Consider the following 24,580-nt stretch of genomic DNA (forward strand, 5'->3'; position numbering starts at 1 on the left):
AGTCAAGTCAAGCCTTGATTGAGGGGTAGTCTTGGCAAATTAATTTTGTTCTAGTGGTATTTTAGTGATTTCAGACTACACATCCACTTGTTCCCTGCAACGATGTCACACGCTGAAACATAATAAAATAATCAGACATTTTAACATGATTTAAAAAACTAAGAAAACTAAAGAAAATTATTTGAAAACTTTGAGTTTTAACGATAAGGACAAAATAAAAGGTAAAATGAATAGTATCAAGATTGATTTTTTAGTGTGAAAATGTGATTTTTTGTTAAAGTATACAATACCGAAAGTTTTTCGTTAAAATTCCCTTTAAACTAAAGAGATAATATATCGATACAAACTTGATTGCAAAAATTGAGGCACACTAGTCCTCCAGCTTGAGTAGGCCTAAGTTTGCAACAACCCCTTTAATCTTCAACCCTTTCAAACAACAACGTATCGCATAGTTGAACAAACTTTTATTAACGCGTTTGAAAATGCTGTTAGAATAATTGAAAACGGTTTTAGTAATAACCTTTTTGGGATCAAAATTATTTTCTTAAAAAACTCAGTTATTTACAAAACAGTTCCAAACGATTCCTATTTTTAAGGAAAAAGTAAAGAGGTAATTGGTAAAACTTAAAAATGGCAAAGGAGGCAATTTCCATCAGTCAGTATGAGTTCTTATAAAGTCATAACATTCAATCATAAAAACAAAGTCAAACTAGCAGTATCATAAATTAAATCCCCTGAAAGCATACATTCACTAACGCACGGATAGATTCCTGGAGCTGTCTCGGAACCCTGCATATTTTTTCGACGACGGATGGAAATACTCAGAGCGGTAATCCGGTCGCCCCATTCTTGTTAGACAAAGCTCCGGAAGAACATAATAAGTAGCGTTAATCAACAAAGAATCTAGAGTAAAATCAGCTTGCTCGATGAAACAAAACTTGTTTCTAACTCGTTTCATAGAGAGGAATTCAGCACATCATATACTCATCTGCGTTTTCCTGGGGCGCATCCACGTCTCTCTCACAATCGTGATTTCCCAAAGTTGTCTCACGGTGCAGCTATCTGTAACCCCTTCCCCTTCCACGGCCACCCCACCCTCTGCCTCTGCTCCTTCCACCACCACCGCTCCTTCCCCCGCTTCTTCCACCTTGAGATAAACCTTCAAATGCTCTATTAACAAGTTGATTTTGTAATCCGCCGCCACGCCCCTTTTTTGAAGGCATATTTCCGGATCCATTGGAAAAATTAGCAGGTCTTTTTGCTCTGCACCAGTAGGTTTAAACCATATAAGAATGGATCCTTTAACTATGCAATAGGATAAAAATGTTGATTTCACAGCAGCATGTTATATCTTCCTTTCAAGATTCAAAGTGCATCCCGTATGGATAAAGACTAAGCTATTAAAATGTAGATGTCTACGGATCTACAAATGGTCAGGAAGTGCGAAATATTGACAAGTATAGATGTCTGTTACAATTTAAGAAAACAAGAAAAATTACAAGACAAACAAGTAACCCATGATTGTGACTAAGAATATGATAAAACATAGGAAAATTAGGTGTTTTGAGTTTTTTTTCTCCGAGCCACAAAATTGAAATAAATGAACTGCAAACTTTATTCTTTGCACAAGCAATTGAGGAAAATGTATGCTGAACTAATGACGCCAAAAGTCTGACATCACATAAATCAAGAACTATTCTTCAAACCAATGAGAGTAATACAAAAAAAAATAAAAATATATATATATATATATATATATAGGTTCAAGAATATTTCTCTTACCCTGCAACAGGTGTGCTAGAGGGCACAGCGGGTTTTGTTGCTTCTTTCCAAGACAGGTTGATGCTCTTGTCTCCAATGAATGAGGGTGTTTTTGAATGTAGAGTCTACATTGTTTCAAATCATTTAAACATCAGTTCTAAAAGATCATGAATAAATGATCATCCATCCAAAATTCTCAAACAGTTGCCCTCACCTTTGTCATTGCCAATATGTTATTGCAGGTTCGCAACCCAGTTGTAGTATTCTGCTTTTCAGTTTTCTGCACACCATAAAATCATTGTTTAAGATAACTGCTATCAGAAACGGTTCACAAAACTGTGAAATGACCATGAAATTAACTCACAATGGCATCCTTTGCTTCATCAGATTTTGCAGCTGCCATCGCTTTGTTCTTTTCAGCCATTCCCTGTGTTAATTTCTTCATGGTGGCCCTAGTTAGCTCCTCAACATAACTCAACCTGCACAGTCGATCATAATATTTCCAGTTATAGTCTTATAGAGGTGTGGCCACTTGATTCTCCACTTTTCACAGTAATTTATCAGATGTCAGTAATTTGCAAGGTCTTCAATTTCATCCATAGACTTCTCCTTGATATGGGGGCCACTACCCTCATCATAACTAATGACAGAGTACTAATACTTGAGCTACCATGTGGATTAAAGACTGGGCTTTTAATTGAAAGAAATATATCTTCCGAAAAGAAAAAGATAAGGCTCGCCGAAAGCTTTAACCAGCCTCAACCTCTCTTAAGAAAAAACACTCCATCTCACAACCGGAGTCAAGGGCTAAAGTATATTGGATGCACATTGACAAGAAAAGAGGCTAATATAAGCCAGATGAAGGAACGGGATGACCTAGGATTTAGAAGAGCATGAGTTATTCGGCATATTTTGATTCCTACATATACACTCACGTGGTACTTCATTATATAAACTAGAATAAGTACTAAAATATACAAGGAGAAAAACAGGAAAAAAGAAAGACTAACCTCTCAGTAAACTCCTTATATTGCTCTGAAAAGTCCTCACCAAGTCTATCTGATGGTTGCCCAGTCACTATCTTGTAACCGCATAGACTGTTAGTAGCATTAGGAACCTATATGATAAAGAAATCAAGTAAGCACAAAACAATGTTTGTTCACAGTAGTATTGACAAGGGAGGTTGACTGGAAATCAAATTACCTTGTGAGCAAGATGGTGGAATGTGTACAATAAGCACTCTACGTAAGTGAAGTTAAACTCATCTCCAGTCTTTCTCCGAGGCATGTTTTTCTGCAAGGAAAAAATAGAATAAAAATTAATTTGCAACGAGATAATAAACACAAAAAAATGACTCAAAACGGCTTGTTATCCAGACCTGAAACAAATAAAAAAGCCGATACTGTCCAAACACTGAATGTGAATACATCAATTCTAATAAGTTTTTTTAAGGCACAATTGAGGTTCACCTCACTGCAATGCGCCTTGTAATAAATGAATATTACAAGGTCTGAGAGTGACTATTACTGTTGAACAATAATTAATACAAATAATACATATTTAAATAATTTTTAATTAATAACTTGAGTCCCAAAAGGCTTGTTTTTCATCTTGTCTGAATTTAAACGCCTCGCATTAGGCATTTACATTTATAACCACCAACTGTAACAGTGGAGAGTATTTTAAAAGTCAGATCTTCACGCACATAGTCCAATCATCTGATAATTTTGAATATACAAACTGATGTCATTACCGATTAAAAAAATTGTACCTTTAACAGCTGAACAACAGAAGGAAGGATCTGACGAGAATCTTGTGGTGCTGTGAAAGGTGAAACTTCTGCAAGGGCTTTGAGCAAATCTAGCCTTCTTTCATCAGGAAGCTGACAAAAAAAAAACATTGTTTGAATAAAAATCTGACAAGCTTTCCCATTACAATAAAATACTATAAAGAAAGCACAGCATAATATAAATATTGTCACACAGTCATAGAAAGATACTGATAAAAATTGAAATGAACTTAAAATTTTATTTTTATCATCGATAAAAGGCTTGCCAGTACCGCACCCCCCATGCTATTTACTTAATCCTATATTCCATATTGTCCTTGTTTTCATTTCAGAATGTAATGATCATTTCTCAGAGTCCTCATAACAAAGTAGACAAGTGCGAAGAAAGTATGACTACTTACAACCCATAAAAACTTCTGGATTCATATGGAAATAAAGACATCAACTATTTGGTATAAACACTGCTTTAGTAATTGAGTAGTTGAGTCAAGAAAAAGAAATAAAGCAAGATTAGGAGACCAATAGCAGAAAGGATATATCATTCCAGATTCCGATGGAACATTTCACACAAAAACCAATCAAGCAAACAAATATATAGAAAATATTCTATCCCAATGTTTAATTATATATCAGTTTGTTAGAAAAATCTAAACATTTTCAGTTGTTTTGGCCAATACTGGCTCAATGTATGGAACTATATAGAAATAAAACTCTTCAGATTACCAAGAAACTTGATATACATACTAGAATAATATACCAATTCAGTGGAAGTGATGATGTTACCTTGTCCGAAACCGGAAGGATGTGTTTGTCCAGATAATTTAGGAATTTGCTGCTTGACGCACCCCTCTATATCAAATATGAATAAACATGGTTGGTACTTGATTCCCAGAAATATACACATCAAAAGCACAAGGAAAAATCTATGATAATTAGAGGCCACACCACAACAAATGGCAGAGCCATGAATAGGCAGGATATCAACCTATCAATATGATCAGCATCTGAAACCTGCATCCCAACCATTTTGGTGTTAAGCTACCAAAAGAACCATAGTGATTAAAAAGAATACATTGATATTAAGAGAGGAAGTAGAATATACATTGTGGAAGCATCTTTTCCAACAGCATCACTTTTGTTTCCTTCTAGCCTAAATGGTCATTATAATTTGAAATAATATTCTAACTCAAACTTTCAACCCTACAAACATGCATAGTTGTAGACTACCCCAGCCCCAAAAACCACCTGTTAATCTACTGGTTTGATTACAGGTCTAATTGGGATCCTATGAATACTAGATAACTAAGTAGAGCTTCAACTGTTTACCATTGACAGATTTGTTGATCATCCCAATGAAAAAGGGAAAAGTACACAAACTTATCACTTAACAAATCTTGAGTATGCAGTCAATATTATGATGAGAAAGCTGGTAAGAAGTCTCAAGAATAAGAACAACATACACATTGAATCAAATGACTACGCTAAGCACAACAAATGAAGAGCCTCATCTTAGCTTGGCCAAATTCTTTAACAGAAGATTAATTCCATATGATGTCACCCAAGCATAAATAACATTAGCAACCAAAACAAAAACTTCCAAGGAGCTAAACCAAGCTGGAAAAATGTAATCATCAACATTACTATATAGTATATACTCAAATATATATTCAACACTCATGGGTTGATATTGGTTCAGGTATGATACAATCATAAAATAGTAATCAAAACACAAAGTCAATGCATCAGATATACTGATGACAAAATAAATGCAAGCATCTTATGAAATAACAGAGCAATATCAAAAACGCTTATTTCTGCATTACTCATAGTGAGTACATTTTGCATATTCGGCTTGGTCAGAAGCTTCTATTCTTTACCCTTAAATCAACACAATAAAACATGTGCTTACATTGAATTGGGCATCTAAATCAGCTTGTCCTTCAATAATTCCAATAAGTTCTTTCATGCGTTCAGCAGGCGCTTTCTCCCCAAATATGCTCAAACTTTTTAAGAAGTCCATAAACATTCTAAACTCTGCACCAGTCACATCTTCCAGACTCTGCAATTGAATATACAACCTTTCAACAGAAAAGTAAAATAAAATTGAAGAGATAATAATTATAAATGTCCATGGTTTTTCTTTTAACTAAAGGTAACATGAGGGAAAGAGAACAGCCTATAAATTTACTAAATAGATGCGACAAAGCATCATGCCACGCTTCAAAATAATACATTCATAGGAACTTAAGTACACAGTTCCAAGACTCTAAATAAACATGCGCATGAAGACAATTAGCACAGCATTCATGTACACACCTTTTTTACCAAATCAGTAATATGCCTTTCCATTTCTTCCTGAGGCTTCAAAAGTTCAGCTTTAATAGGAAATACCTACAATTTTGATCATTCAACATCCAGTTATCTTAAGAGATACATGATAATAATCGTACTGGACATTCGACAAAGTGGTCTTCTCACCTTATCTCTAATGAAGCTTAAAACCTTCTCCCGAATGAACTCATCTGTGCTTGGTTCATCAACACTCCCAATGTGCTTGAATAATGCTGTCAAAGAAGCTGTGCATACAAGAAGATGAGATACGTTATGAAAGAGATAGATTTCAATGATCCAAGATGTATCAGTTGTTGAACTTAAGGCTAGTAAAAACACATAAATCTGCATAAAATGTGTATACATTTGTACACATATACATATTTTCTTATAAATAAAAATGCCAACTTAAAATCTGATGTGATCATACATCAGTTAATTTGTAATCATGCCCTAACAGTTAATTTGTACTAAACATATAATCTATGATGATTCACTATCAGTTAGTTTGAAGATCACAAATATACCTTTAACATCTTGCCTCAAAAGAGCCATAAGTGCTTTATGCACAGCATCACGCTCCACAAATTCCTCTAAAAAAGGCCAACATCAGACTCATATAACACAACCACCATACTCCCAGAATCACAATTCCCAACAAAGAATGGAAACAAAAAAAATTACCAGATGCAAGGAGCTGCACAAGAATGTCTACAATTTTCGCAATATGTTCAGGCGTATCCTTACAGAACAAGGGAAGGCCCCGAATAGCTTGGACTCGTACCTGCACATTACATTGATGATCCGAACTAAATAGTTGAACTGAATATCAAAACGAGCAAGACCCCAAATAAGAATAACATGCAAAGGCATGTTATAAATTACTTCAAATATGTCACAACAAACTAATTCAAGACACAAACTTTTTCGACAGGGATCTAACTCTTCCATAAAAAATTAAAAAAAAACTCCACAATTTTCCAGTTACCAAATATAGCTAGGGCATCAAAAAATGCAATGAGTGCAAGTAATTACGAGTGGGTATACAGATATGAACTAACCCCGAGCTCTTCTTCTTCAATCAAATCGAGGTGCGTGTCGATGGCGGGCTGCGAAAGTTCGGGGAAGAACTTGAAGAACCTCGGAATAAGCTGGGCAGCCAGCTGCTTGGCCTTGACACTGGTCTTGGCCGCATTGATAATCCCCTGGTAATCCTTAACATTCTGAATTACAAAAAAACAAAACAAAAATCGCAAAATATTAAAACCCAGAAAAACCCTAGAAACCAAAATTTCAAAAAGTATGAAATATGAAAGGATGCTGGAAGGAAATTGGCGTGCGTGGGGCACCTGGGACTTGTCCTTGGACTCGTTCAGTCGTTCGCCGAACTCGTAAAGCTTCTCGATGTGATTGGCCTCGCCGGAGGGGTCAGCCATTGGAGCTGCTCTTCTGGCTCTCTGAAGAAGCTGAGGCGAAATTTGGAACAAAAAATTGAACTATTATTATATTACGCAAAGGTATTCGAAATTTCATAGTTATTATTTTGGAATACGAAAGAGAGCTTACTGGTTTTTGGCTCTGGAGTGTAGAGAGAGAAAGTAGAGAGAGAGAGAGAGAGTGGGAGAAGAAGAAGACGACGACGAAGAAGAAGAAGAAGAAGACGAGGAGAGGGTTTGATGGGGAAGAGAAAAAGACGGGGCCGAGCTTCGTCTATGCCGTTTACCTTAGTCATACGACGACGTCTCGTCGGGCCTTTGGGCTTCTAACCGAGAAAGCAAAGAAAAACGTTTCCCCTAATGCTCAAAACGCACCGTCTGGTTTGGGACTGAGTTAAAAATATGTTTGATAAACATTTAAAAATAACTTATTTTCATAGATTTGAGTGAAAAAAAAGAAGCTGAAAACGTGAAGCAACAAAAATGAATTTGTTCTCAAGCATAGCAGAAGAAGTTTTTTTTCAAAGCACAGCAATACCAAACCAGCAAACTCCTAATGTATGAACATCTAAAGATACTCTTACAGCATGTCCGTTTTCTTGTATATGAAGTTTTTGAGAAATTGAGTCTGTTCAAATTTTAAGTTTATTTTCTTCATCTAATCGACATGGCTATTGAACTTTGTTAATTGCATGATTTACTACAATTTGTTTCATACAATACGTAAATGAGATAGTTTTGACTAGGAAAAGAACTTTTTCCCTTCTGCTCTCCCCTATTTATTTTTGACCTTTAGATTGAATAGCTCATAAGGAAGCCATGAGACAAATAAACATGGGTGTACAACAAAAGAAAAGATTGTGCGAAAATCAATCTCAACTTTAGATCAAATGGAGTTTTGGTATCTGAACTAAAAATCCGTGAATATTGGTCTCTGAACTTATTATAATGCAGAGCAATGGTTTTTTTAGCTAACTCCGTTAGAACTTTCATCCACAATAAAGAATTTAAAGGAACAAAAAATGGATGAAAATTCTAATAGAGTTGACAAAATGACCATTGCCCCACATTATAACAAGTTCAAAGAACAATACTCACAGATTTTTAGTTCATGGACCAACACTCCGATTGGGCCAAGTTCAGAAATTATTGCTCCAAGTTTCTCCACCTTGTATAATCATGACAATTTACGTGACCTTTTCAATACTAGGCTTTGTTAAAACAATTCTCACAAAATTCAAGGCACAAATCAGTATGAAACATGGTATCCCCTATGGGGATTTCTCACAAGTACAACACCCTTTTGAAAAAAATCAAATTAATCCTCCCTTATTGACAAAGGTCCTTCTATCACGGCTAGTAAGACAAATTTCTTTCCGTTGGAGAAATCACAGAATCGGCATTTCTAATGCTTGCAAGACATCCTTGAACTCAAAATCGTGTGTTTGTTTGTTGAACCGTTCGACCAGCTTATACCTCATGTCGTTCAAATAAAATGATTGGGTGGTCTCCACAAGCCATTTTGCCTCCGAGTCAGTGAGTTTGCTGGGGAGTACGACATCCCCTCGAATAAGCACCATGTCCTTGCTTTCTGCAAATTCGTTGTAGTAAGTCACAGCGAAGTAGGGAGAAGCTTGAGTTCCCCTCGCCTTGTAATCTTCAAGACCAGTGAAAACCATGTGTGGCATCTGTACTGCAAGAGAGTTTTGAATCAAAACTTGATACGACAAGGCATTATCCAACTGTTTAGTTATTTTAATCGGAAAACAGTTTCTTCAAACTCTTTAATTTTATAATCTCATGAGCAAGTTCTCTACTGATATGCAAGATTGCAAAATGTCACTCGTCTCGAGAGGTCCCATCTATGCTCTTCTTTGATGTTGCCACTCAGCATTGTGCAATGACAACATCAAAGACGGGCATAGATAACTCTTGACATATTAATGACAGAAACTAACAAAAGCAAGTTAAGTAGTCCTATACTGGCGCGTTATTGCTTCTACATAACATGCACAATGTTCGGTAGCGAATGTAAGATGTGCTAAAGTGATCACTAGAAAGAGTAGTAAATAGACTGGCTAGAGGCCAAACCTTGAGCAAACATTGTGGTATAACCATTTCCTCTCCACAAGGGAATGACAAAATACCGGCTGCCATGATAAACAAGTTGAAAGTTAAAACAACGGAAAGATGAAAGAAAGCAAAGGAAGACAATCGTTACGTAAACTGATTACCAATCTGCCGCTCTATGCTCCAACAGGTGATATAGTTTTGCATTCATGGATGCACCGATATGACCTCTTCCCAGGTGAAACTATATAAGACAACCCGTCTAAACGTAAATCATACTAGAAAACAATCTTGCAACGGAAGCCACATCTAGTAAGACACTAATGAAATGATAAGCAAGATCAATCGTAAATGCACATGATGCATGGTAAACGTAAATTTTAGCTCATGAGGATATCATGAAAATCAGGTTAGAAAATGACTTTACACTGCGGCCTCAAGCAGCAGACAGCTTAGATTTAACACACAGGCAATTCATATTAAGGGACAAGATAGATACAATGTAGTGGCTAGAATCTCCTTGCACCCGTGTTCGAATCCTCCTCCGGTAAGTTAGAGTAGTTCAGAATAATATCACATTATCCCAAAAAAAGAAAAACAGTGTCTCAACCAGCACAAAAATGTGAGCTTGAAATCTTCAAGAACGAAACTTTAAAGCTATGACAAAGCTAGAAATTTTACAGCTACAAGTACTGAGCAGCTTAAAGTCTTATCTTTTTTACCAATTCGATCAAATTATAGAATATTATAGCAAATGAAACAAGCTTCTGCAACAATCTAATTAATCGAAAGAAAAGCAAATCAATCAAATTAAGAAAAAGAAATCAAAACCCAGTTCAAAAAACCACAGATAAACTAAAGTTGTACAGTAAAATGTAACATTTGGAGGCACAGAAAAGCAAGGGTACTGAGAGGCTTACATCGTCCCAAGCCGAAGCGATGTCCTCGGCCGAGCGATCTTTCACCCTCTCGACATCAATAATGGAATCCAACGGCTTAGCCTTCAAGGGATTGAACCCAGCAGCAAAACTCAAAGCCCTCAAGAAACCCAGCGAACCCCATTTCAGAAATCCTCCCGGAAACGATTGCTGTTGTGGGTTTTGGCGATTTTGTTGCAGGGTCAGAGTTGTGAAGGAGTGTTTGTGCAAAGCGCCAGTAGAAGCAGAAGAATGGCCGATGAGGTTTGAAGCTGGAAGCGTAAAGATCCTGGAAGCTCTTCGCATTTTAGAAGATTCTCAAGTGCTCGGACTTCGGAGTCAAGAGCTGATTGGGATTGTGACTGCTGCTGGAGAGCTGCAAGCATTCAGGAATTTTTATGAAACACTTTCGGGACTAGAAATACAAATAGGCCGACAGGTTTCGATGCGTAAGCCCAAGTAAGCTCAAGCAATTGCCACGTATCTTGTTGACTTTCTAATGATGTGATCACGTCGTCATCTACTTCTTCTTAGACTTCTACTAGCATTATGATGACTTTATATCTGAAGTATGGATAGAATCAATAATATAAATAATTTAGTCGATAAAGTGTTGATATGACTGTTCATGGTAAGTACGTGTCATGTGATCAGATAGACATTATTTAAAATTCAATTATATTTTCTCAAAGAAACTCTCGAAATTAGACTAATTATATTTGATCTCATGAATAGTGGTTAGCGCAGAAGAAAACGATGTTGGTCAAATTCTTGTTCTCTCTAAAAAAAATAGAAAAAACTAATATTTAATGTTTGTCAAAACAGCAGTCTTTGAGTAAAATTACTCAAATGGCTAAAACTATAAATAACATTTTTGTCATTTGAAGTGATGAAAATTTTATATTACAATGAAAGAGGAGCACTTAGAAGCTCACATTTCTTGGGAACTAAGAAATGAAACAATACTTGGATCATTTCTGTTAGTTTCGTAGAACTACTTAAATTGAGGGAAGTGATTTCGGCACACCATTGTTTGGTAATTTATTGTCCTTTGGATTGAATAAACCAAAGGAGAATAAGCAGACAAAAACAAATAATGATGTGCAAAAACCGTTTCCCTAATGTTGAATAGTAAAAAGATGTGTTGTATGCAATGTATTCACTACTTACAAAGCTGAATCCTCCGAATCTGTAGGTTGGCGCGGTTCTAATGTATCCCTTACAGCTCTGGTTGATGAGTATTTTTGCAAATTGGAGTTCAAGAAAGACAGCAGATAAACGTTTGCTCTTGAAATCGTCCAAGTTGTGTTGGGGTCTATTTCTATGATGTTTGCGTTTCTGAATCCAATAACATCAAGCATGTAGTTCCTGACAAGTGAATCTGCAGTTGACCCAACTCTTGTTTCGGTTCTCTTCAGCATTTCGATGTCTATTACGTTTGGTTCGATCCGTTTGATGGTAAGCATTGAAGAAAGATTAGCGGTGTAGCTTGAGCTTAGGATCAACAACAACAACAACAACAACAAAGCATTTTCCCACTAAGTGGGGTCGGCTATATGAATCCTAGAATGCCATTGCGCTCGGTTTTGTGTCATGTCCTCCGTTAGATCCAAGTACTCTAAGTCTTTTCTTAGGGTATCTTTCAAAGTTTTCCTAGGTCTTCCTCTACCCCTTCGGCCCTGAACCTCTGTCTTGTAGTCACATCTTCGAACCGGAGCGTCAGTAGGCCTTCTTTGCACATGTCCAAACAACCATAACCGATTTTCTCTCATCTTTCCTTCAATTTCGGCTACTCCTACTTTACCTCGGATATCCTCATTCCTAATCTTATCATTTCTCGTGTGCCCACACATCCAACGAAGCATCCTCATCTCCGCTACACCCATTTTGTGTACGTGTTGATGCTTCACCGCCCAACATTCTGTGCCATACAGTATCGCCGGCCTTATTGCCGTCCTATAAAATTTTCTCTTGAGCTTCAGTGGCCTACGACGGTCACACAACACGCGCGGGTGCACTCTTCCACTTCATCCATCCAACTTGTATTCTATGGTTGAGATCTCCATCTAATTCTCTGTTCTTTTGCAAGATAGATCCTAGGTAGCGAAAACGGTCGCTCTTTGGTATTTCCTGATCTCCGATCCTCACCCCTAACCATAAGGATTCGACGTAACCGAGGAGTGCCGGCTGTCGACTACCTAACGCCCTCCCACTCCTCCTTTATCCGGGCTTGAACTTAGGATCAATACAACAAAAAGCCACCCTATGACAACTACTCGTGCTAAGTTGTTATAGATTTTCTCTCCTGCAAGATGAAATATTCATGCATTTATCCTTTTGGATTAATAATTTTAGACTGCATCGTTTCATAGTTAGGCTTGTACTAATATCTGAAAGAGAAATCCTTTACGAAAACTTCTTTTTCTCCTTCTAGACCTCTCATGCATTTAGTCTTATTGTGTTTTGTAGCCCCTATTGTTGACCAATCTTCTCCCCTTACACCTAGTTGGATCTTGTATTATTTTCCCCTTAACACCATACATCCTCCTCACAAATTTCTAGTTTTGAATTCTAAACTGCTCTAATTTACAAAATAGAAATTCGAGCTGGGGTGTAAATGGACGAGCACACTGACTTGATCAACTGATTTATCTGCACGTCTGGGTCAAATATTCAATAAACAACTAGTTGATTAGTTGACCTTGATATTTATTTGGACATCTTTATAACTATGATTCCATTAGCTTCTGGAAGTATTTAGAATTTAACAACTTTGCTTCTAGCCTTCTATGAAGGGTATTCACAAACCGTTATATCAAGGAGAAAACTTTCCGTTGACACATCAATTTAACTTGTCCACCAATCATGGGATTTTCTGGGACAATTTGCATGTTCAATTTAAGGTGAATATCATTTTGCTTCCTTCGGACAGTTGCAAAAATATGTGTTGTGCGACACAAATGGCGTAATTCGACTTCAACCATTGGAGCTCAAAAGATGCTTCCTTAACTTCTTCAAGTTCTGCTAACAACACTAATGAATCTTCGCCATAGAGCGCTGACGATTGATCTTCAAAGCTTTTGATCTTACTGGACTTCAAGTAATGCCGCCAACATTTGATGCTGGTGTCTCTGCAGCAAGGGGGATTTTCTTCCCTACACATCAACTCCTCATATATGAACTGCGACTCGCAGAAGCCATTAATATACAACAAAAGAGCATGTTACAGATATATTAGTATGATATAACGAAATTGTCCCTAATTAAATTGACCATTCTTACCAAAAAATTTTGTTTACGATTTCCACCAGTTGGGTCACCATAAGAGATAGGACGCTGATCAACATCGAAACGAAATTGAGAGGTTGGTAGTGAGTTCCATAAATCTTACCAAGTCCTGGACACAAAGCTCATACGGATGGCATCTTCCGCAAGCCAAAGAAAATTTGCAGCATGATTGGTTCCGGTAACTGAGATATTCGGTCCATATCGCAGATTACAAGGATTCTACGTCTGTATCTTTGGAAACCCTAGCGGCTTAGGATGATATATAAGGACTCGTTTCTTTTCTGTGGACGCCGTTTAAGGTGTAGGATTCTAGCCTTCTAGGGCTTCCCTTCGGCCATGGCCTAATGGAGCTTGGGCTAGGTATTCATTTTCGTAATTGTGCTTCTCCTTAAGTCTGCAAAGAGTGCTTAAAGATGACAATATTTATGATAATATGTGACAGGTGATATATCAATAACCTAATCATGTAAATAAAGAGTAAAATCCAAGTTCTAAATTTTATACAGAAGAAAAACCACTTTATAAATTAGACAAGCTTTCCTTCCCTTTGATTCTTTCGTTTGACATCAGCGGCTGGTTTGTCCTTGAAATGTAGGAAGGTCTTTCCCCCCATATAATTTTGCAAAGCTTTCGGTATCTCAACACCATGTTCCCTCTGGTAGTTCTCGAGAATGCAGCACATGGTTCTGGTAGTGGCTGTAAGAGTGGAGTTCAACAAGTGATTGTCTGCGTCTGATCATTGCCCTTTCCCTGCTCCCCGTATCGAATTTCTAGTTTTCTCGACTGGAAGTCTGTACAGTTTGAACATGAGACCAGTTCTCTGTATGTCTAAGATGCCGGAAATCACCCTTCTTGATCGTACTTCATTGCCGCCACACCATTCAAAGCCCCCGAAACAACAGCCACAACACAATAGGGTAGGTCTAGCACCTTATAAAACTCCTCCGCATTTTTTTAACATCTCCTCATGCATGTCCCAAGAGTCATTTCCATTTGGAGATGTAATGCAGAACTGTTCAACTTTCGCAAACTGATGGTTCCGAAATAGTCCCAACGTATCTTTACCATGTGAACCGGCGTCTGTCCTGAAGTAATGTGAAAATCCAGCGTATTTTATCGGTAGCTGGGATGGATGGATATACTGGCCTGCATGATATGCACAAGGTGTTCAGATGTAGCTATCAGATATTTGTCGTCTCCTTCCCCGGTTACCTTGTAAAGTTCCTCGTCAAATTCGTGTAACTGAGCACACTTTGCCATCATACCCTTTCTCATAAAAAGTGGAGGCTCCAATTCCTCATATCCCCTATTCTCAAGAAAATCAAGAGCAAAGGTTACGAGAGCTAGATTGAGGCGCATGCCGACGCGTTTTAGGTAAAAACCTCTGCCTCCAGCCACTTCAGCTCCTCATTCAAAGTCCACAACCCCTAGGAGCTTCACAAGCTCAACGTGATTTTTCAACGCTGGCTCCTGCATCCGTTTTTCGCCCCATGATCTGATCACGGCATTGTTTGCCTCATCATCACTGATGGGAACCGAAGGATGCACAATGTTTCCAATTTCTTCCATCTTTGCATTCAACAATTTTAAAGCCTCCCCAACTTCAGCTTCTTTCTCTGCCACCAGCCTCCTGTTTTCCTCAGTGTTCTTAATCAACTCAGTCGCATCTCCGCCCGCCTCCCGAAATATCAATTCAGATATTCAGTTATACAAATAACAAAACCAAGATTTCGACATAGATCAACTTACAAGCTTAACGAAAAATATTCAAGTTAACCGAACCTATTCTAAATAAGCATAAAATGTTGATCGGCTTAATCCTAGTATCGAAAATATTTCTTTTCCTAGTATCTAAAATTAAAAAAAATAAGAACATATTCAAAGAAAAAATATTTCTTATCCTTCGTCAACACGGAGACAATAGTATATATGAAATTTACATATACAAATATAGGACTAAAAAATATTTTAGAATGGTGTAAGGGCAACACTTCTCTTCATTACTGTAGTAGAGAGTCACTTACGTAGAATTACGCTAAATCAAGAATTTGATTCTTTCCGGCCGACCCTCACTATAGCAAAAAAGTAAATCAATTTGAGTCCAAAGTGAAAGTTAAAATCCATGTTTGTACAACAAAATGAGAGAGGCTTTTTATGGAACAAATACGTCGTTACCATGACTTCTTCAGCTACTAATATAAAGCCATTTACATAATGTTTTATACATAATCTTGTTTTAATTATTGGGGATTCCATAGTTACAATGAACCTATTCACCTAAGCTCTTCTAGAAGGAAACAATGGATTGAATCCTAGTCTAACTTAGACGATTTTTTTTTTAATTTTTTTATCAAATTATCTAAATTTTCTATAAAGAAATATATTGGAGTTTTCTTTTAAATACAAGCGCTATTTCTACTTCAAGTTTATCCTACGGCCTTTCATAGTAGTATGACTGAATGTGATACCTACACAGAAATTAGGTAGTCTGGAATTGATACTAAAAATGCTATTGTGACAATACTGTGAGTTCAATACTGTCAAGAGTCATACTTTAGAGCCTACCAATTTATAAGTATCACACTCATGAGTTTAATATATTAAACTCATAAATTGGTATTAGACCATGTACGGGGCTTGACGCTTGCCTAGTGTCATATGGTCAAGGAAGTTGGTGACATACTGACAGGGGAGCCGGCAACTAAAGTTCATGTGAAAACGACCGTAACTATAACAATCCTGGGTAACGAAATTTCTTATCGGGTAAGTTCTAACCCGCACAACAAACGTAATGATTATCTCAAAGAGAGACTTGGTGAAATAAACATATCTACGAAAATACGGTTTTATCACACTCAAATTTTTCTGCCTATCGTAAAAATTACACTCCTATATGAGCTCAATATATTAAGAACACGCTCACTTTTCCGGACCAACTGTGGAAAGTCCAAAAGATCGCTTACACCTGTTGCAGATGCAGACTTTATTACGAGAATAAAAAGTTCAAAAAAAAAAAAAAAAAAAAGAGGACCTATAACAAAAAAGCAGAAACATGTACTGCCTGCCGCTGCCGCTGCCTCACTATTGCAAGCACACGCACCAATCCCACAACTTTCGCTCCCGATCCAACCCTAAACCAATCAAAGCCATGAGAGCCGTCGTCCAGCGCGTCGCCTCCGCCAGCGTCGAGGTCAGTCAGTCCACACTCCCCACATCCACATTCACCCCTAATTTCGATCTGGTATACTGTATATTATTTATTATCCGACGCCTCAACTGCGTAAGATAGCAAATTGCAGGTGGAAGGGCGCATCGTGTCGGAGATTGGGCCGGGCCTCCTCGTCCTCGTCGGCCTCCACGACTCCGATTCCACCTCCGACGCCGACTACATGTCCGTACTCGCTACTAAACTAATTTTTCTCTCAATTTTTATTTATTTTATTTTATTGGAAAATTAATTAGTGAAAATTTTTCAGATGCCGGAAGGTCTTGAATATGAGGTTGTTCCCAAATGAAAGCACCGGCAGAGGATGGGACCAAAACGTAATTTCTCCCTTTTTAGCATTACCCTTAACTGAATTAACGGTTCCTATGCTGCTTTTTTTTTATTTACTATATTTCTTATTTACGTTTTCAGGTAATGCAGAGAAACTATGAAGTCCTACTTGGTAATTCAGCTAAAAGTTTTATTTTATTTTATTTTAGAAACATATAAATTACAATTTTTCAATCGATTATTTTCGAGAGGGCGAGCCTTGACGCAACAGAAAGGTTGCTCCTTTGTGACCTAAAGGTCACGGGTTTGAGTCGTGAAAACAACGTCGTTACAAAATAAGGGTAAGATTACATACAATAGACGTTCTCCCGACCATCGCAAAGCAGGGAGCCTTGTTGGCTTGGTAACGCGGGTTTTAGATTCGAAGTTAAAGTGAAAATTGAGCGATGCTGGACCAAACGGTCATATGTTATCCATATATGTGTACTTGTGAACTCTAATGCTGTAGTGAGAATGTGACAGTGAGTCAGTTTACATTGTACGGAATCTTGAAGGGCAACAAGCCGGATTTTCATGTGGCGATGCCGCCTCAGAAAGCGAAGCCCTTTTATGCTTCTGTGGTTGAGAGCTTCAGAAAATCCTACAAACCAGATGCAGTCAAAGGTGATGTCTTGTAACCCGAAAGTTGTGCTGTAAGTTTGATGTACTGCAAACATTGTCAAATAAACAGCTTGATCTGGCTAAACAGTATTGAAGAACTCTGTTTCCGCTGCATTCCGTTATCTTTGGTTCAGAATTTTCGAGTTTTGGCTCTTTTGCTTTGAATGTGTTCGATTTGTTGATCTCTTTTGTTTCTTTGATTGGATGTGCAGATGGTGTGTTTGGAGCAATGATGAAGGTTAATTTGGTGAATGACGGACCAGTCACAATGCAGATCGACTCACAGTCCCCCAAGTGAGTGTACTCCCCTGGGATTTCCGGTGTTTTCCATCACCGTGTTTGCATTCGACTGAACTTAATTTTGCTAACAATCATCTCAGGAACTCGAATGATGTGAGCGAAGAACAATCATGATTTCGTCGATTGGCTCAAGTGAAGATTTAGCAATGGACACAGGAATTTGAATATCTGGGATGTAATATTTGACTTTCTTGATTGAAATGTTAATTTTCAGGCAGAATATATGGATCGATACATCAAAAGGTGGCATTCCTATTAATGTTTATACATTCTTGGTTTTCTGTTTGATCTCTGTCGAACGATCTCACTACAATTCTACAGCCTGACACGGATTTATCCTAGAACAAAAGTAGGCGGAAATGAAGGTTTAGGACCGACCATAAAACACAAAGCGCGCGGCACATTCCTTAGTTCTTGTTAAGCTTTCACTGGATGCTGTTTGCAGCTGACCTGAAAAACACGGAAACAAGCAAAGCTCAGATATCGGTTCTTCAGATAAAAAATTACAGTTGCCGTAGGTTAGGATCAGAATCTTTCCCGATAAACAGACGTGTTCAAGATTCAAGTTTAGCCAATACGCGTATAAATACTAGAGCTTTGAATCAGGTTACCTGTAACATACTATGACTCTGCTGATACCATCGTAGCTGCCGTAAATAGTGCTTCCTTTCCAATTGACGAGATCTCCATGCGCCTAAACCATGTTTTGGTAATAATACGAGGTTAAAAGTGAACAGTACCGGGAGTGTTTCGTTAAAACTCCCTATGTGCGAAGGAAATAAAGAAACAAACAAGTAAAAACCGATTCTGATTCGGAGCTTACTTGTCTGCTGCCTTCATATTTTTGAATGCTGACATTATATTATTTGAACAAGTGAGCCACTCCTTGTTTCTTCATCGGAAGTAGAGGCGTTTCCAACCAGACAGTTCTCACATGGCAGCTACAAATGAGCCTGAAATAGACTTAGAAAGTCTACGAAACTTACGGTTAAAGTGTAAGACATGCTACCATAGTTGACTTAACATCGTAAGTCTCATAGCATAAGATAAAAAGCCAATTGGTGTGTTAATTTATCATAGGATTAAATACGGGTGCGTGGTCGTGCACACATACACATACATAGTACGTCTTCTTAGCCATCCAATCGGATATAAATGTATATCGACTCATCCCAGTTGTCCAACTGTCATCCAACTGGGAAACAAGTTTACATCTAAGGCCTTTTCAGACAATTTTGGGTCATTTCGCTTGCATAATGCCCTCTAAACGCCATCGACTGCATTAACACCATGTAATCAATGGCACATAGTGATAGGCAATGTTCGGTAGTCCCACAAGAAAAGACAAGCTATATCTACGTGCTACATACTGTCCATAGACGAACACTTCTGTAACCAATGCACACAGACATATACACAGGCGCACACACAATAAGAATGTTACGGAAGACATCACATCCTTTGAAGAATCAACCAAAACATCGCACTAGAATGAATAAAGAGAATAATCACCTGAAATCCATGTGCTAAAAGCAACCGTACTACTTCTGTCCTAATCTTCTTTATGGTACTTTTTGCGCTGGTGATATTTGAAAAGCACTTCAACGCTCCGTTGAAAGATGCATCATCATCTGGACGACCATTTGACCTATGAGTGCGAATGGAAGGCTACGACATGTAGAATATGATTAAGTGAGGACATTAACAGACAACAGGTAATATAAAAACTAAAAGTAATGCCAGGACAATATAAACGCACTCTGGAAACTTACCTTACCAATAAATTTCCACAAGTACTGAACAACCATCTTAAGCTTCCATTTAGGTTCATCAAAAACCTGCAAATGCAACCTCATAAAATAAACTGGTAGAAGAATAAGACCTAGTGGCCAACTTATCAAAAATTGTTACAAATTAATACTTAAGGTTAGTAATTAATGAGATATAAGACACTTAAGAAACAAAAAGAAATTGCTAATGATGCACCAAGTGCATATGAACCCGATTACACTTGAAAACAGAACGGCGGCCACACTATAAGCACCAAGAACAATGTTTCTAAAGCATCAGATTTCAGTAAACAGTTATACAAATGAACTCCCCCTGTCAAAATTTAACAGATGAATGTAACTCCTTAGGTGTGAAGTCAACGGTACTGGCTGTCACCTATGGTAGGGATACAGAAACATAGAAAACCACAAATGGGAGAGGGTGAGGGATAGCCACTAAAACAATTTGAACCTGGAGAAATGGGTCAAGAATCTCTTTATTGTACGTTAGTTCCTCCAAAATCATCTCCAACAGAGGAGTTCTGCACCAAATGTGAAAAGTGTTTTTGCATAGAAAAAATATTAAAATAAAAGGTGATATATAAGCACACAGAGAGAGAGAGAGAGAGAGAGAGAGAGAGTAAGTGAGCTAGCAACTATCGTTTAATCAAGAAAACAAACTAGTACCTGATGCTATCAGCTCTGGTAGTAGAACCTTGCGTATCTGCACTCTGCTTGGATACATCAAGCTCCATTATCTGAAAAGTCCAAAATGAGTGACAACTCAGAAATTCATTATACAAAACCTCCATCAAAACATTTCTAAGGGGCTTACAATTACTAGAAACTTCTGCATGGCTATGCAGGTATTCTTTCCTATCTTGCAGCAGCAGTATCAAAACTTTCAGCAGGTTGTGCCACAGAGTTCTCTGAACATATCAGATCATCGGTGAATCCAGCATGGGTTTAATACAGGTTACACATAATGGTCAAGCAATCTTTCATCAAGCTTTTGTGGTTTACTTTCCTTGACACCTTCAAAAGATACTTTTGAGGGTAAGAGTTGTGGTATAAGAATCAATTAATGTATCAGCAATGTGAAACGGGCTCTTCAGTATTCATGGCTTGAAAGAGAGGGAATACCAGAAGCATGTTGAGTAATGACTCTCTCAGAACTACCCAGTGTTTCTGCATACAATAAGGAGCAACTTAAAACTTCCAGAAAGCTAGAGGTACATAACATAACAGATAAGAAGATATCAATTTACCTTTATAGATACGGGTACGTGGTAGAAAATCCCATTCCAAAACATTAAATAGGTATTGAAACAATAGCATCTTTGCCAAGGACTGCAACAAAAGATCAAATAAGACCAAAAAAAGATGGGCAAATTCGCTTACCCAGGGAAGCAAGACTAAGCAGGTTAAGTAAGTCTATATCATTAAACTACCAAAAACATGAAACTCAATCAAAACCCAAAACCACGGATTGAATGAAAGCTCATGAATGATACGGTCATATTATGCTCTCTGATCATTTTATCAGACATATTCAAAGACTATGCGCATGCAAAATCTTCTCTTATACCTTTTCTATGATCTTACTGCAAGTAAACTAACCTTTGTTTCTGATGCTTGGTAGTTTGCTTCACCAGTTGCATCAACAAGTTCTTGTATCAAAAATTGGAAACTCTGCAGTTGGCAAGAGAACACTTCAATCAAGGTGAAATTGCAAGAGATGAGCTTACCAAAACGAAGATAAGATTCCAACGGGAGCCCCAAAACAAAAAATATAAAATCAGGTGGAAATATCATCAATCACTAGGATCTTAAACATAATAAAGTGAACTAGCTTTTCACACAACAATTATAATTATGAACCAAAAATCTAACCCACATATGAGTCAACTGGTCTCCCGGAGTAGTTAGCAGCTCCCTTTTCGTTACTAGCGATTTCAGAGCTGAAGGCGAATGGAAACCAAGCCTAACAAGCACACAGAAATGGCGTTTAATTGATACAATATGAGTCAGTACAACATATCAAACAGATGGGGAGAAGATAAAACCTTAGTACCTCTTCAACCACGATTAATTCAGGCACGCTACTGGATGATTTTGATTTATCTGCATCAGAAGAATATACTCGAGGGAAACCCTAAAAAAAATACAGGAAAAGTAAATTTGTATGAAACTTTGCACCATCTGATTGTATAAAAATATAAATTGAAGACTAACGTTAGCATTGGGCACCTTATCTAAATGGAGAAGATTACAAAAAAAATCCATCTTTTCGGAAAATTTATGCCTATAAACCTATAAACAAGGTAATTTCCTCCAAAGATCCAATATTTTCCCTTCTTTTTGAATTTAAACACAGAGAGAGAGAGAGAGAGTAGGTAGGTGGAGTTCCATCTTTCGGTACAATGGAAGCAGCACGAACGGCTTCGAGAAAAGTGATTCCTGTTCACCAATTTCCAAATAAACAAGTAACGATTGAAAAACGCCCAAAAATGTTGGAAGAAACAATACAGATAAAACGGTGCAATTCCCTTTCTAATATAGAACAGAGTTGAAGCAACTGATAGAGGAACCAATTTTAGTTCCCCAACTTCATTTTCTTGACGAATTTTCTCAGCAGCCAAACAGGAAATTATCAACAAAAAGGGAACAGCAGAATTAAGACTTACTATCCTCGTAGGCGTCCTGATTGTCTTTAGCTTCGGAAGAACCGAGGATCGCTAATATGTTCTCTTCGATTCCTCCCACGTTTCTCGTACTGCCGGGCTTCCCCATCTTACCTCTGCCAGAATTTCGAAACCCTAACCTGCATTGGGTTTATGTTCCCGCCAAAAAAATCCAGGCAGACGGAGACGGACTGACGCCGTTTGTGTTTGGAACGAAAGAGAAATTTAAAAAAAAAAAATGAATTCCGTTGCCGGGACTTGAACCCGGGTCTTTCGGGTGAGAGCCGAATATCCTGACCAACTAGACTACAACGGAGGACTTGGTAGTTCTTTTAAAGAATTAGTTTTAGAATTAAGACAAAGTTTGGATCTTTGGTGCTTTGCTTGTATAGAAACTTTACTTCGTAAAGACTATGTTGTTCATGTGTTTCATATTTTTCTTTCTATTTTACCAACCAAAGTTTAAATTCTTTCTTTTATAGCTAATTTCCCTGAAGACTGATAACCCTTTTTTTTCATGTTCTAATTTAAGACTAGAAAATATAGCCACAAGAGCACTCGAGATCAAGAAATATAGTCATGCTCAAACCTACCTCAAGTGGCTAAAATCTTACAAGTCTACAAATTTGGGTTAATGGTTTAAGTGTTTTTGCAATTCAGCTATTTTTCAAATTTTCTGCGTAAAAGAGGAGCAATGGAGGGAGGAGGATAGAAGAAACATCGAGAAAGTAAACTTGAATGTGAAAATAACTTAAAAATTCTTTTCTTTTTTTTTTAGTTTTTCTCCATATATATTTCTTCTTTACCCCCTCTTACTACCATTTTTCCACACCCTTTTTCATCTCATTTATTTTCTCTTGCCTTTATCACTATAAAAAAAAAAAAAAAAAAAAAGCCAGACGAGCCTTAGTTAAGTTTACTAGCCTTCATGCACGCGTCATGCGCGTGTATAATGCATTTTTTGAATCACGGCGTACTACTCACGACTTACACGTTTTAAATGTATTTATATGCGTAAATTAATAAAAGAAAAGTCAAATATTTGAAGTAAATAAATAATCTTAGATCATGCTAGAAAAAACTCCTCATAAACCAATTAAAGCAGCTGAATTCATGTAATAAAATCGGTCTCTATTGAATTTATATTAAGAATATAGAAAATAATATTTAATAAACAACTAATTGAGTCATATTATTTTTAGCCCATTGTAAGGCTAAGCCCACCTCCCCTCCCACTTAATGTAGATAATATCGTTTGTTCAAAAAAAAAATCATTTGACAACTAATTTAATCACATTATTATCCACGTACGAAAGACTTTTTTTTATAACTGGCATTACACGCCTCTCTTAAGATGTTTTGAACGTGTTTAAAAATAGATAAAATAATATTTAATGGATATCTGATTGAATCACATTATTGCTAGCCTATTGTGAGATTTTACTTATTAAAAAAAACTGTACAAAAAAATTAATTATAAAAAAACACGGTTAAAATGATGAAAATACCCTTGCCACATTTGATGTATTATTTTGGGTTGCTTTTGAAGTTTTTTTGTTTAAGGGGCATTTTTGTTAAACTATTTTTGTAAAGCTTGTGACACAAAAAACACTGTTCATTTGGCCCTTGGCTCTATATATAAAGATGATTGATTTAAGCAAGTAAATGACTCCAGCATTCCTCAAAATAAATATCGTGAACTGCGCAGAACACAATATATATGAAAGAAAACTTATGTGTTTTATCTGTCGTTCAAAGGCTCTTTGGTAACTACATTTTCTAGTACATGAGATAAGATAGGAATAATAATACAGTGGAGCAATGGGGGAAGGAGGAGATGGAAGAAAGAAGGAAAAATGTAAACTTGAAAGTGAAACAACTTAAACATTCTTTCAATTTTTTGGTTTTTAGTTTTTAAGCATATACATTTCTTATTCACCCGTCCTACTACCAGACGAGCCTCAATTAAGTTAGGTTTATGATCGATTTAAGCACTTAAATAATGCCTGGTCTTTTGAGCTGAGCCATCCTAACTTCCTCCAAGTTGGGTACAAGCAGAACCCAAATCTTTATGATCAA

General features: G+C 37.2%; 3 protein-coding genes, 1 non-coding gene and 2 pseudogenes across 5 annotated transcripts; 1 reads left to right on the forward strand and 5 right to left on the reverse strand.

The window, feature by feature from the left end:
• Positions 1 to 631: 631 nt before the first annotated feature.
• LOC126585741 (apoptosis inhibitor 5-like protein API5) lies at positions 632 to 7,616 on the reverse strand. Of its 2 annotated transcripts, none has more exons than XM_050250241.1 (17): positions 7,448 to 7,616; positions 7,231 to 7,377; positions 6,943 to 7,104; positions 6,566 to 6,665; positions 6,409 to 6,474; positions 6,029 to 6,126; positions 5,867 to 5,941; positions 5,460 to 5,609; positions 4,496 to 4,561; positions 4,334 to 4,399; positions 3,533 to 3,643; positions 2,965 to 3,054; positions 2,772 to 2,878; positions 2,126 to 2,240; positions 1,976 to 2,041; positions 1,783 to 1,886; positions 632 to 1,263 (listed from the first exon to the last, which is right to left on the reverse strand). In XM_050250241.1, the coding sequence occupies exons 2-17, from the start codon at positions 7,315 to 7,317 to the stop codon at positions 1,059 to 1,061; spliced, it is 1,668 nt and encodes a 555-aa protein (XP_050106198.1). In that variant the 5' UTR covers positions 7,318 to 7,377; positions 7,448 to 7,616; the 3' UTR covers positions 632 to 1,058. The 2 variants fall into 2 exon arrangements, with proteins under 2 accessions (XP_050106198.1, XP_050106197.1); XM_050250240.1 differs by having other exon boundaries at positions 7,231 to 7,347; positions 7,448 to 7,615.
• An 870-nt stretch (positions 7,617 to 8,486) lies between these two features.
• On the reverse strand, positions 8,487 to 10,743 carry LOC126584196 (uncharacterized). Its single transcript, XM_050248657.1, has 4 exons — positions 10,308 to 10,743; positions 9,552 to 9,631; positions 9,409 to 9,467; positions 8,487 to 9,010 (listed from the first exon to the last, which is right to left on the reverse strand). Exons 1-4 carry the CDS (start codon positions 10,608 to 10,610, stop codon positions 8,706 to 8,708), a joined length of 747 nt encoding a protein of 248 aa, XP_050104614.1. The 5' UTR covers positions 10,611 to 10,743; the 3' UTR covers positions 8,487 to 8,705.
• Positions 10,744 to 13,887: 3,144 nt separating this feature from the next.
• Positions 13,888 to 16,143, reverse strand: LOC126584549 (serine--tRNA ligase-like; annotated as a pseudogene).
• A 435-nt stretch (positions 16,144 to 16,578) lies between these two features.
• On the forward strand, positions 16,579 to 18,340 carry LOC126587572 (uncharacterized). The gene is made up of 7 exons (XM_050252657.1): positions 16,579 to 16,782; positions 16,892 to 16,983; positions 17,069 to 17,135; positions 17,230 to 17,260; positions 17,611 to 17,751; positions 17,961 to 18,042; positions 18,129 to 18,340. The coding sequence occupies exons 1-7, from the start codon at positions 16,645 to 16,647 to the stop codon at positions 18,160 to 18,162; spliced, it is 585 nt and encodes a 194-aa protein (XP_050108614.1). The 5' UTR covers positions 16,579 to 16,644; the 3' UTR covers positions 18,163 to 18,340.
• Positions 18,218 to 22,814, reverse strand: LOC126587573 (negative regulator of systemic acquired resistance SNI1-like; annotated as a pseudogene).
• TRNAE-CUC (transfer RNA glutamic acid (anticodon CUC)) lies at positions 22,745 to 22,817 on the reverse strand. The gene has a single exon. It is a non-coding gene; the product is annotated as a tRNA-Glu (tRNA).
• Between the last annotated feature and the right edge of the window lie 1,763 nt (positions 22,818 to 24,580).

Source organism: Malus sylvestris, chromosome 10, assembly GCF_916048215.2.
Source record: "Malus sylvestris chromosome 10, drMalSylv7.2, whole genome shotgun sequence".
NCBI lineage: Eukaryota > Viridiplantae > Streptophyta > Magnoliopsida > Rosales > Rosaceae > Malus > Malus sylvestris.

Bases quoted from the DNA above. Each gene is read 5' to 3' on its own strand.
- LOC126585741 (XM_050250241.1), bottom strand. From the start codon at position 7,317: ATGGCTGACCCCTCCGGCGAGGCCAATCACATCGAGAAGCTTTACGAG. The intron at 6,666-6,942 runs GTTAGTTCATAT...TGTAATGTGCAG, and splicing joins TTGAAGAAGAAGAGCTCGGG to GTACGAGTCCAAGCTATTCG. The intron at 4,562-5,459 runs GTAAGCACATGT...GTTGGGATGCAG, and splicing joins ATTTAGATGCCCAATTCAAT to GTTTCAGATGCTGATCATAT.
- LOC126584196 (XM_050248657.1), bottom strand. From the start codon at position 10,610: ATGCGAAGAGCTTCCAGGATCTTTACGCTTCCAGCTTCAAACCTCATC. The intron at 9,632-10,307 runs GTAAGCCTCTCA...TGTCTTATATAG, and splicing joins TCGCTTCGGCTTGGGACGAT to TTTCACCTGGGAAGAGGTCA. The intron at 9,011-9,408 runs GTTTGGCCTCTA...ACTCTCTTGCAG, and splicing joins TACCACAATGTTTGCTCAAG to TACAGATGCCACACATGGTT.
- LOC126587572 (XM_050252657.1), top strand. From the start codon at position 16,645: ATGTACTGCCTGCCGCTGCCGCTGCCTCACTATTGCAAGCACACGCAC. The intron at 17,136-17,229 runs GTAATTTCTCCC...TTACGTTTTCAG, and splicing joins GCAGAGGATGGGACCAAAAC to GTAATGCAGAGAAACTATGA. The intron at 18,043-18,128 runs GTGAGTGTACTC...CAATCATCTCAG, and splicing joins ATCGACTCACAGTCCCCCAA to GAACTCGAATGATGTGAGCG.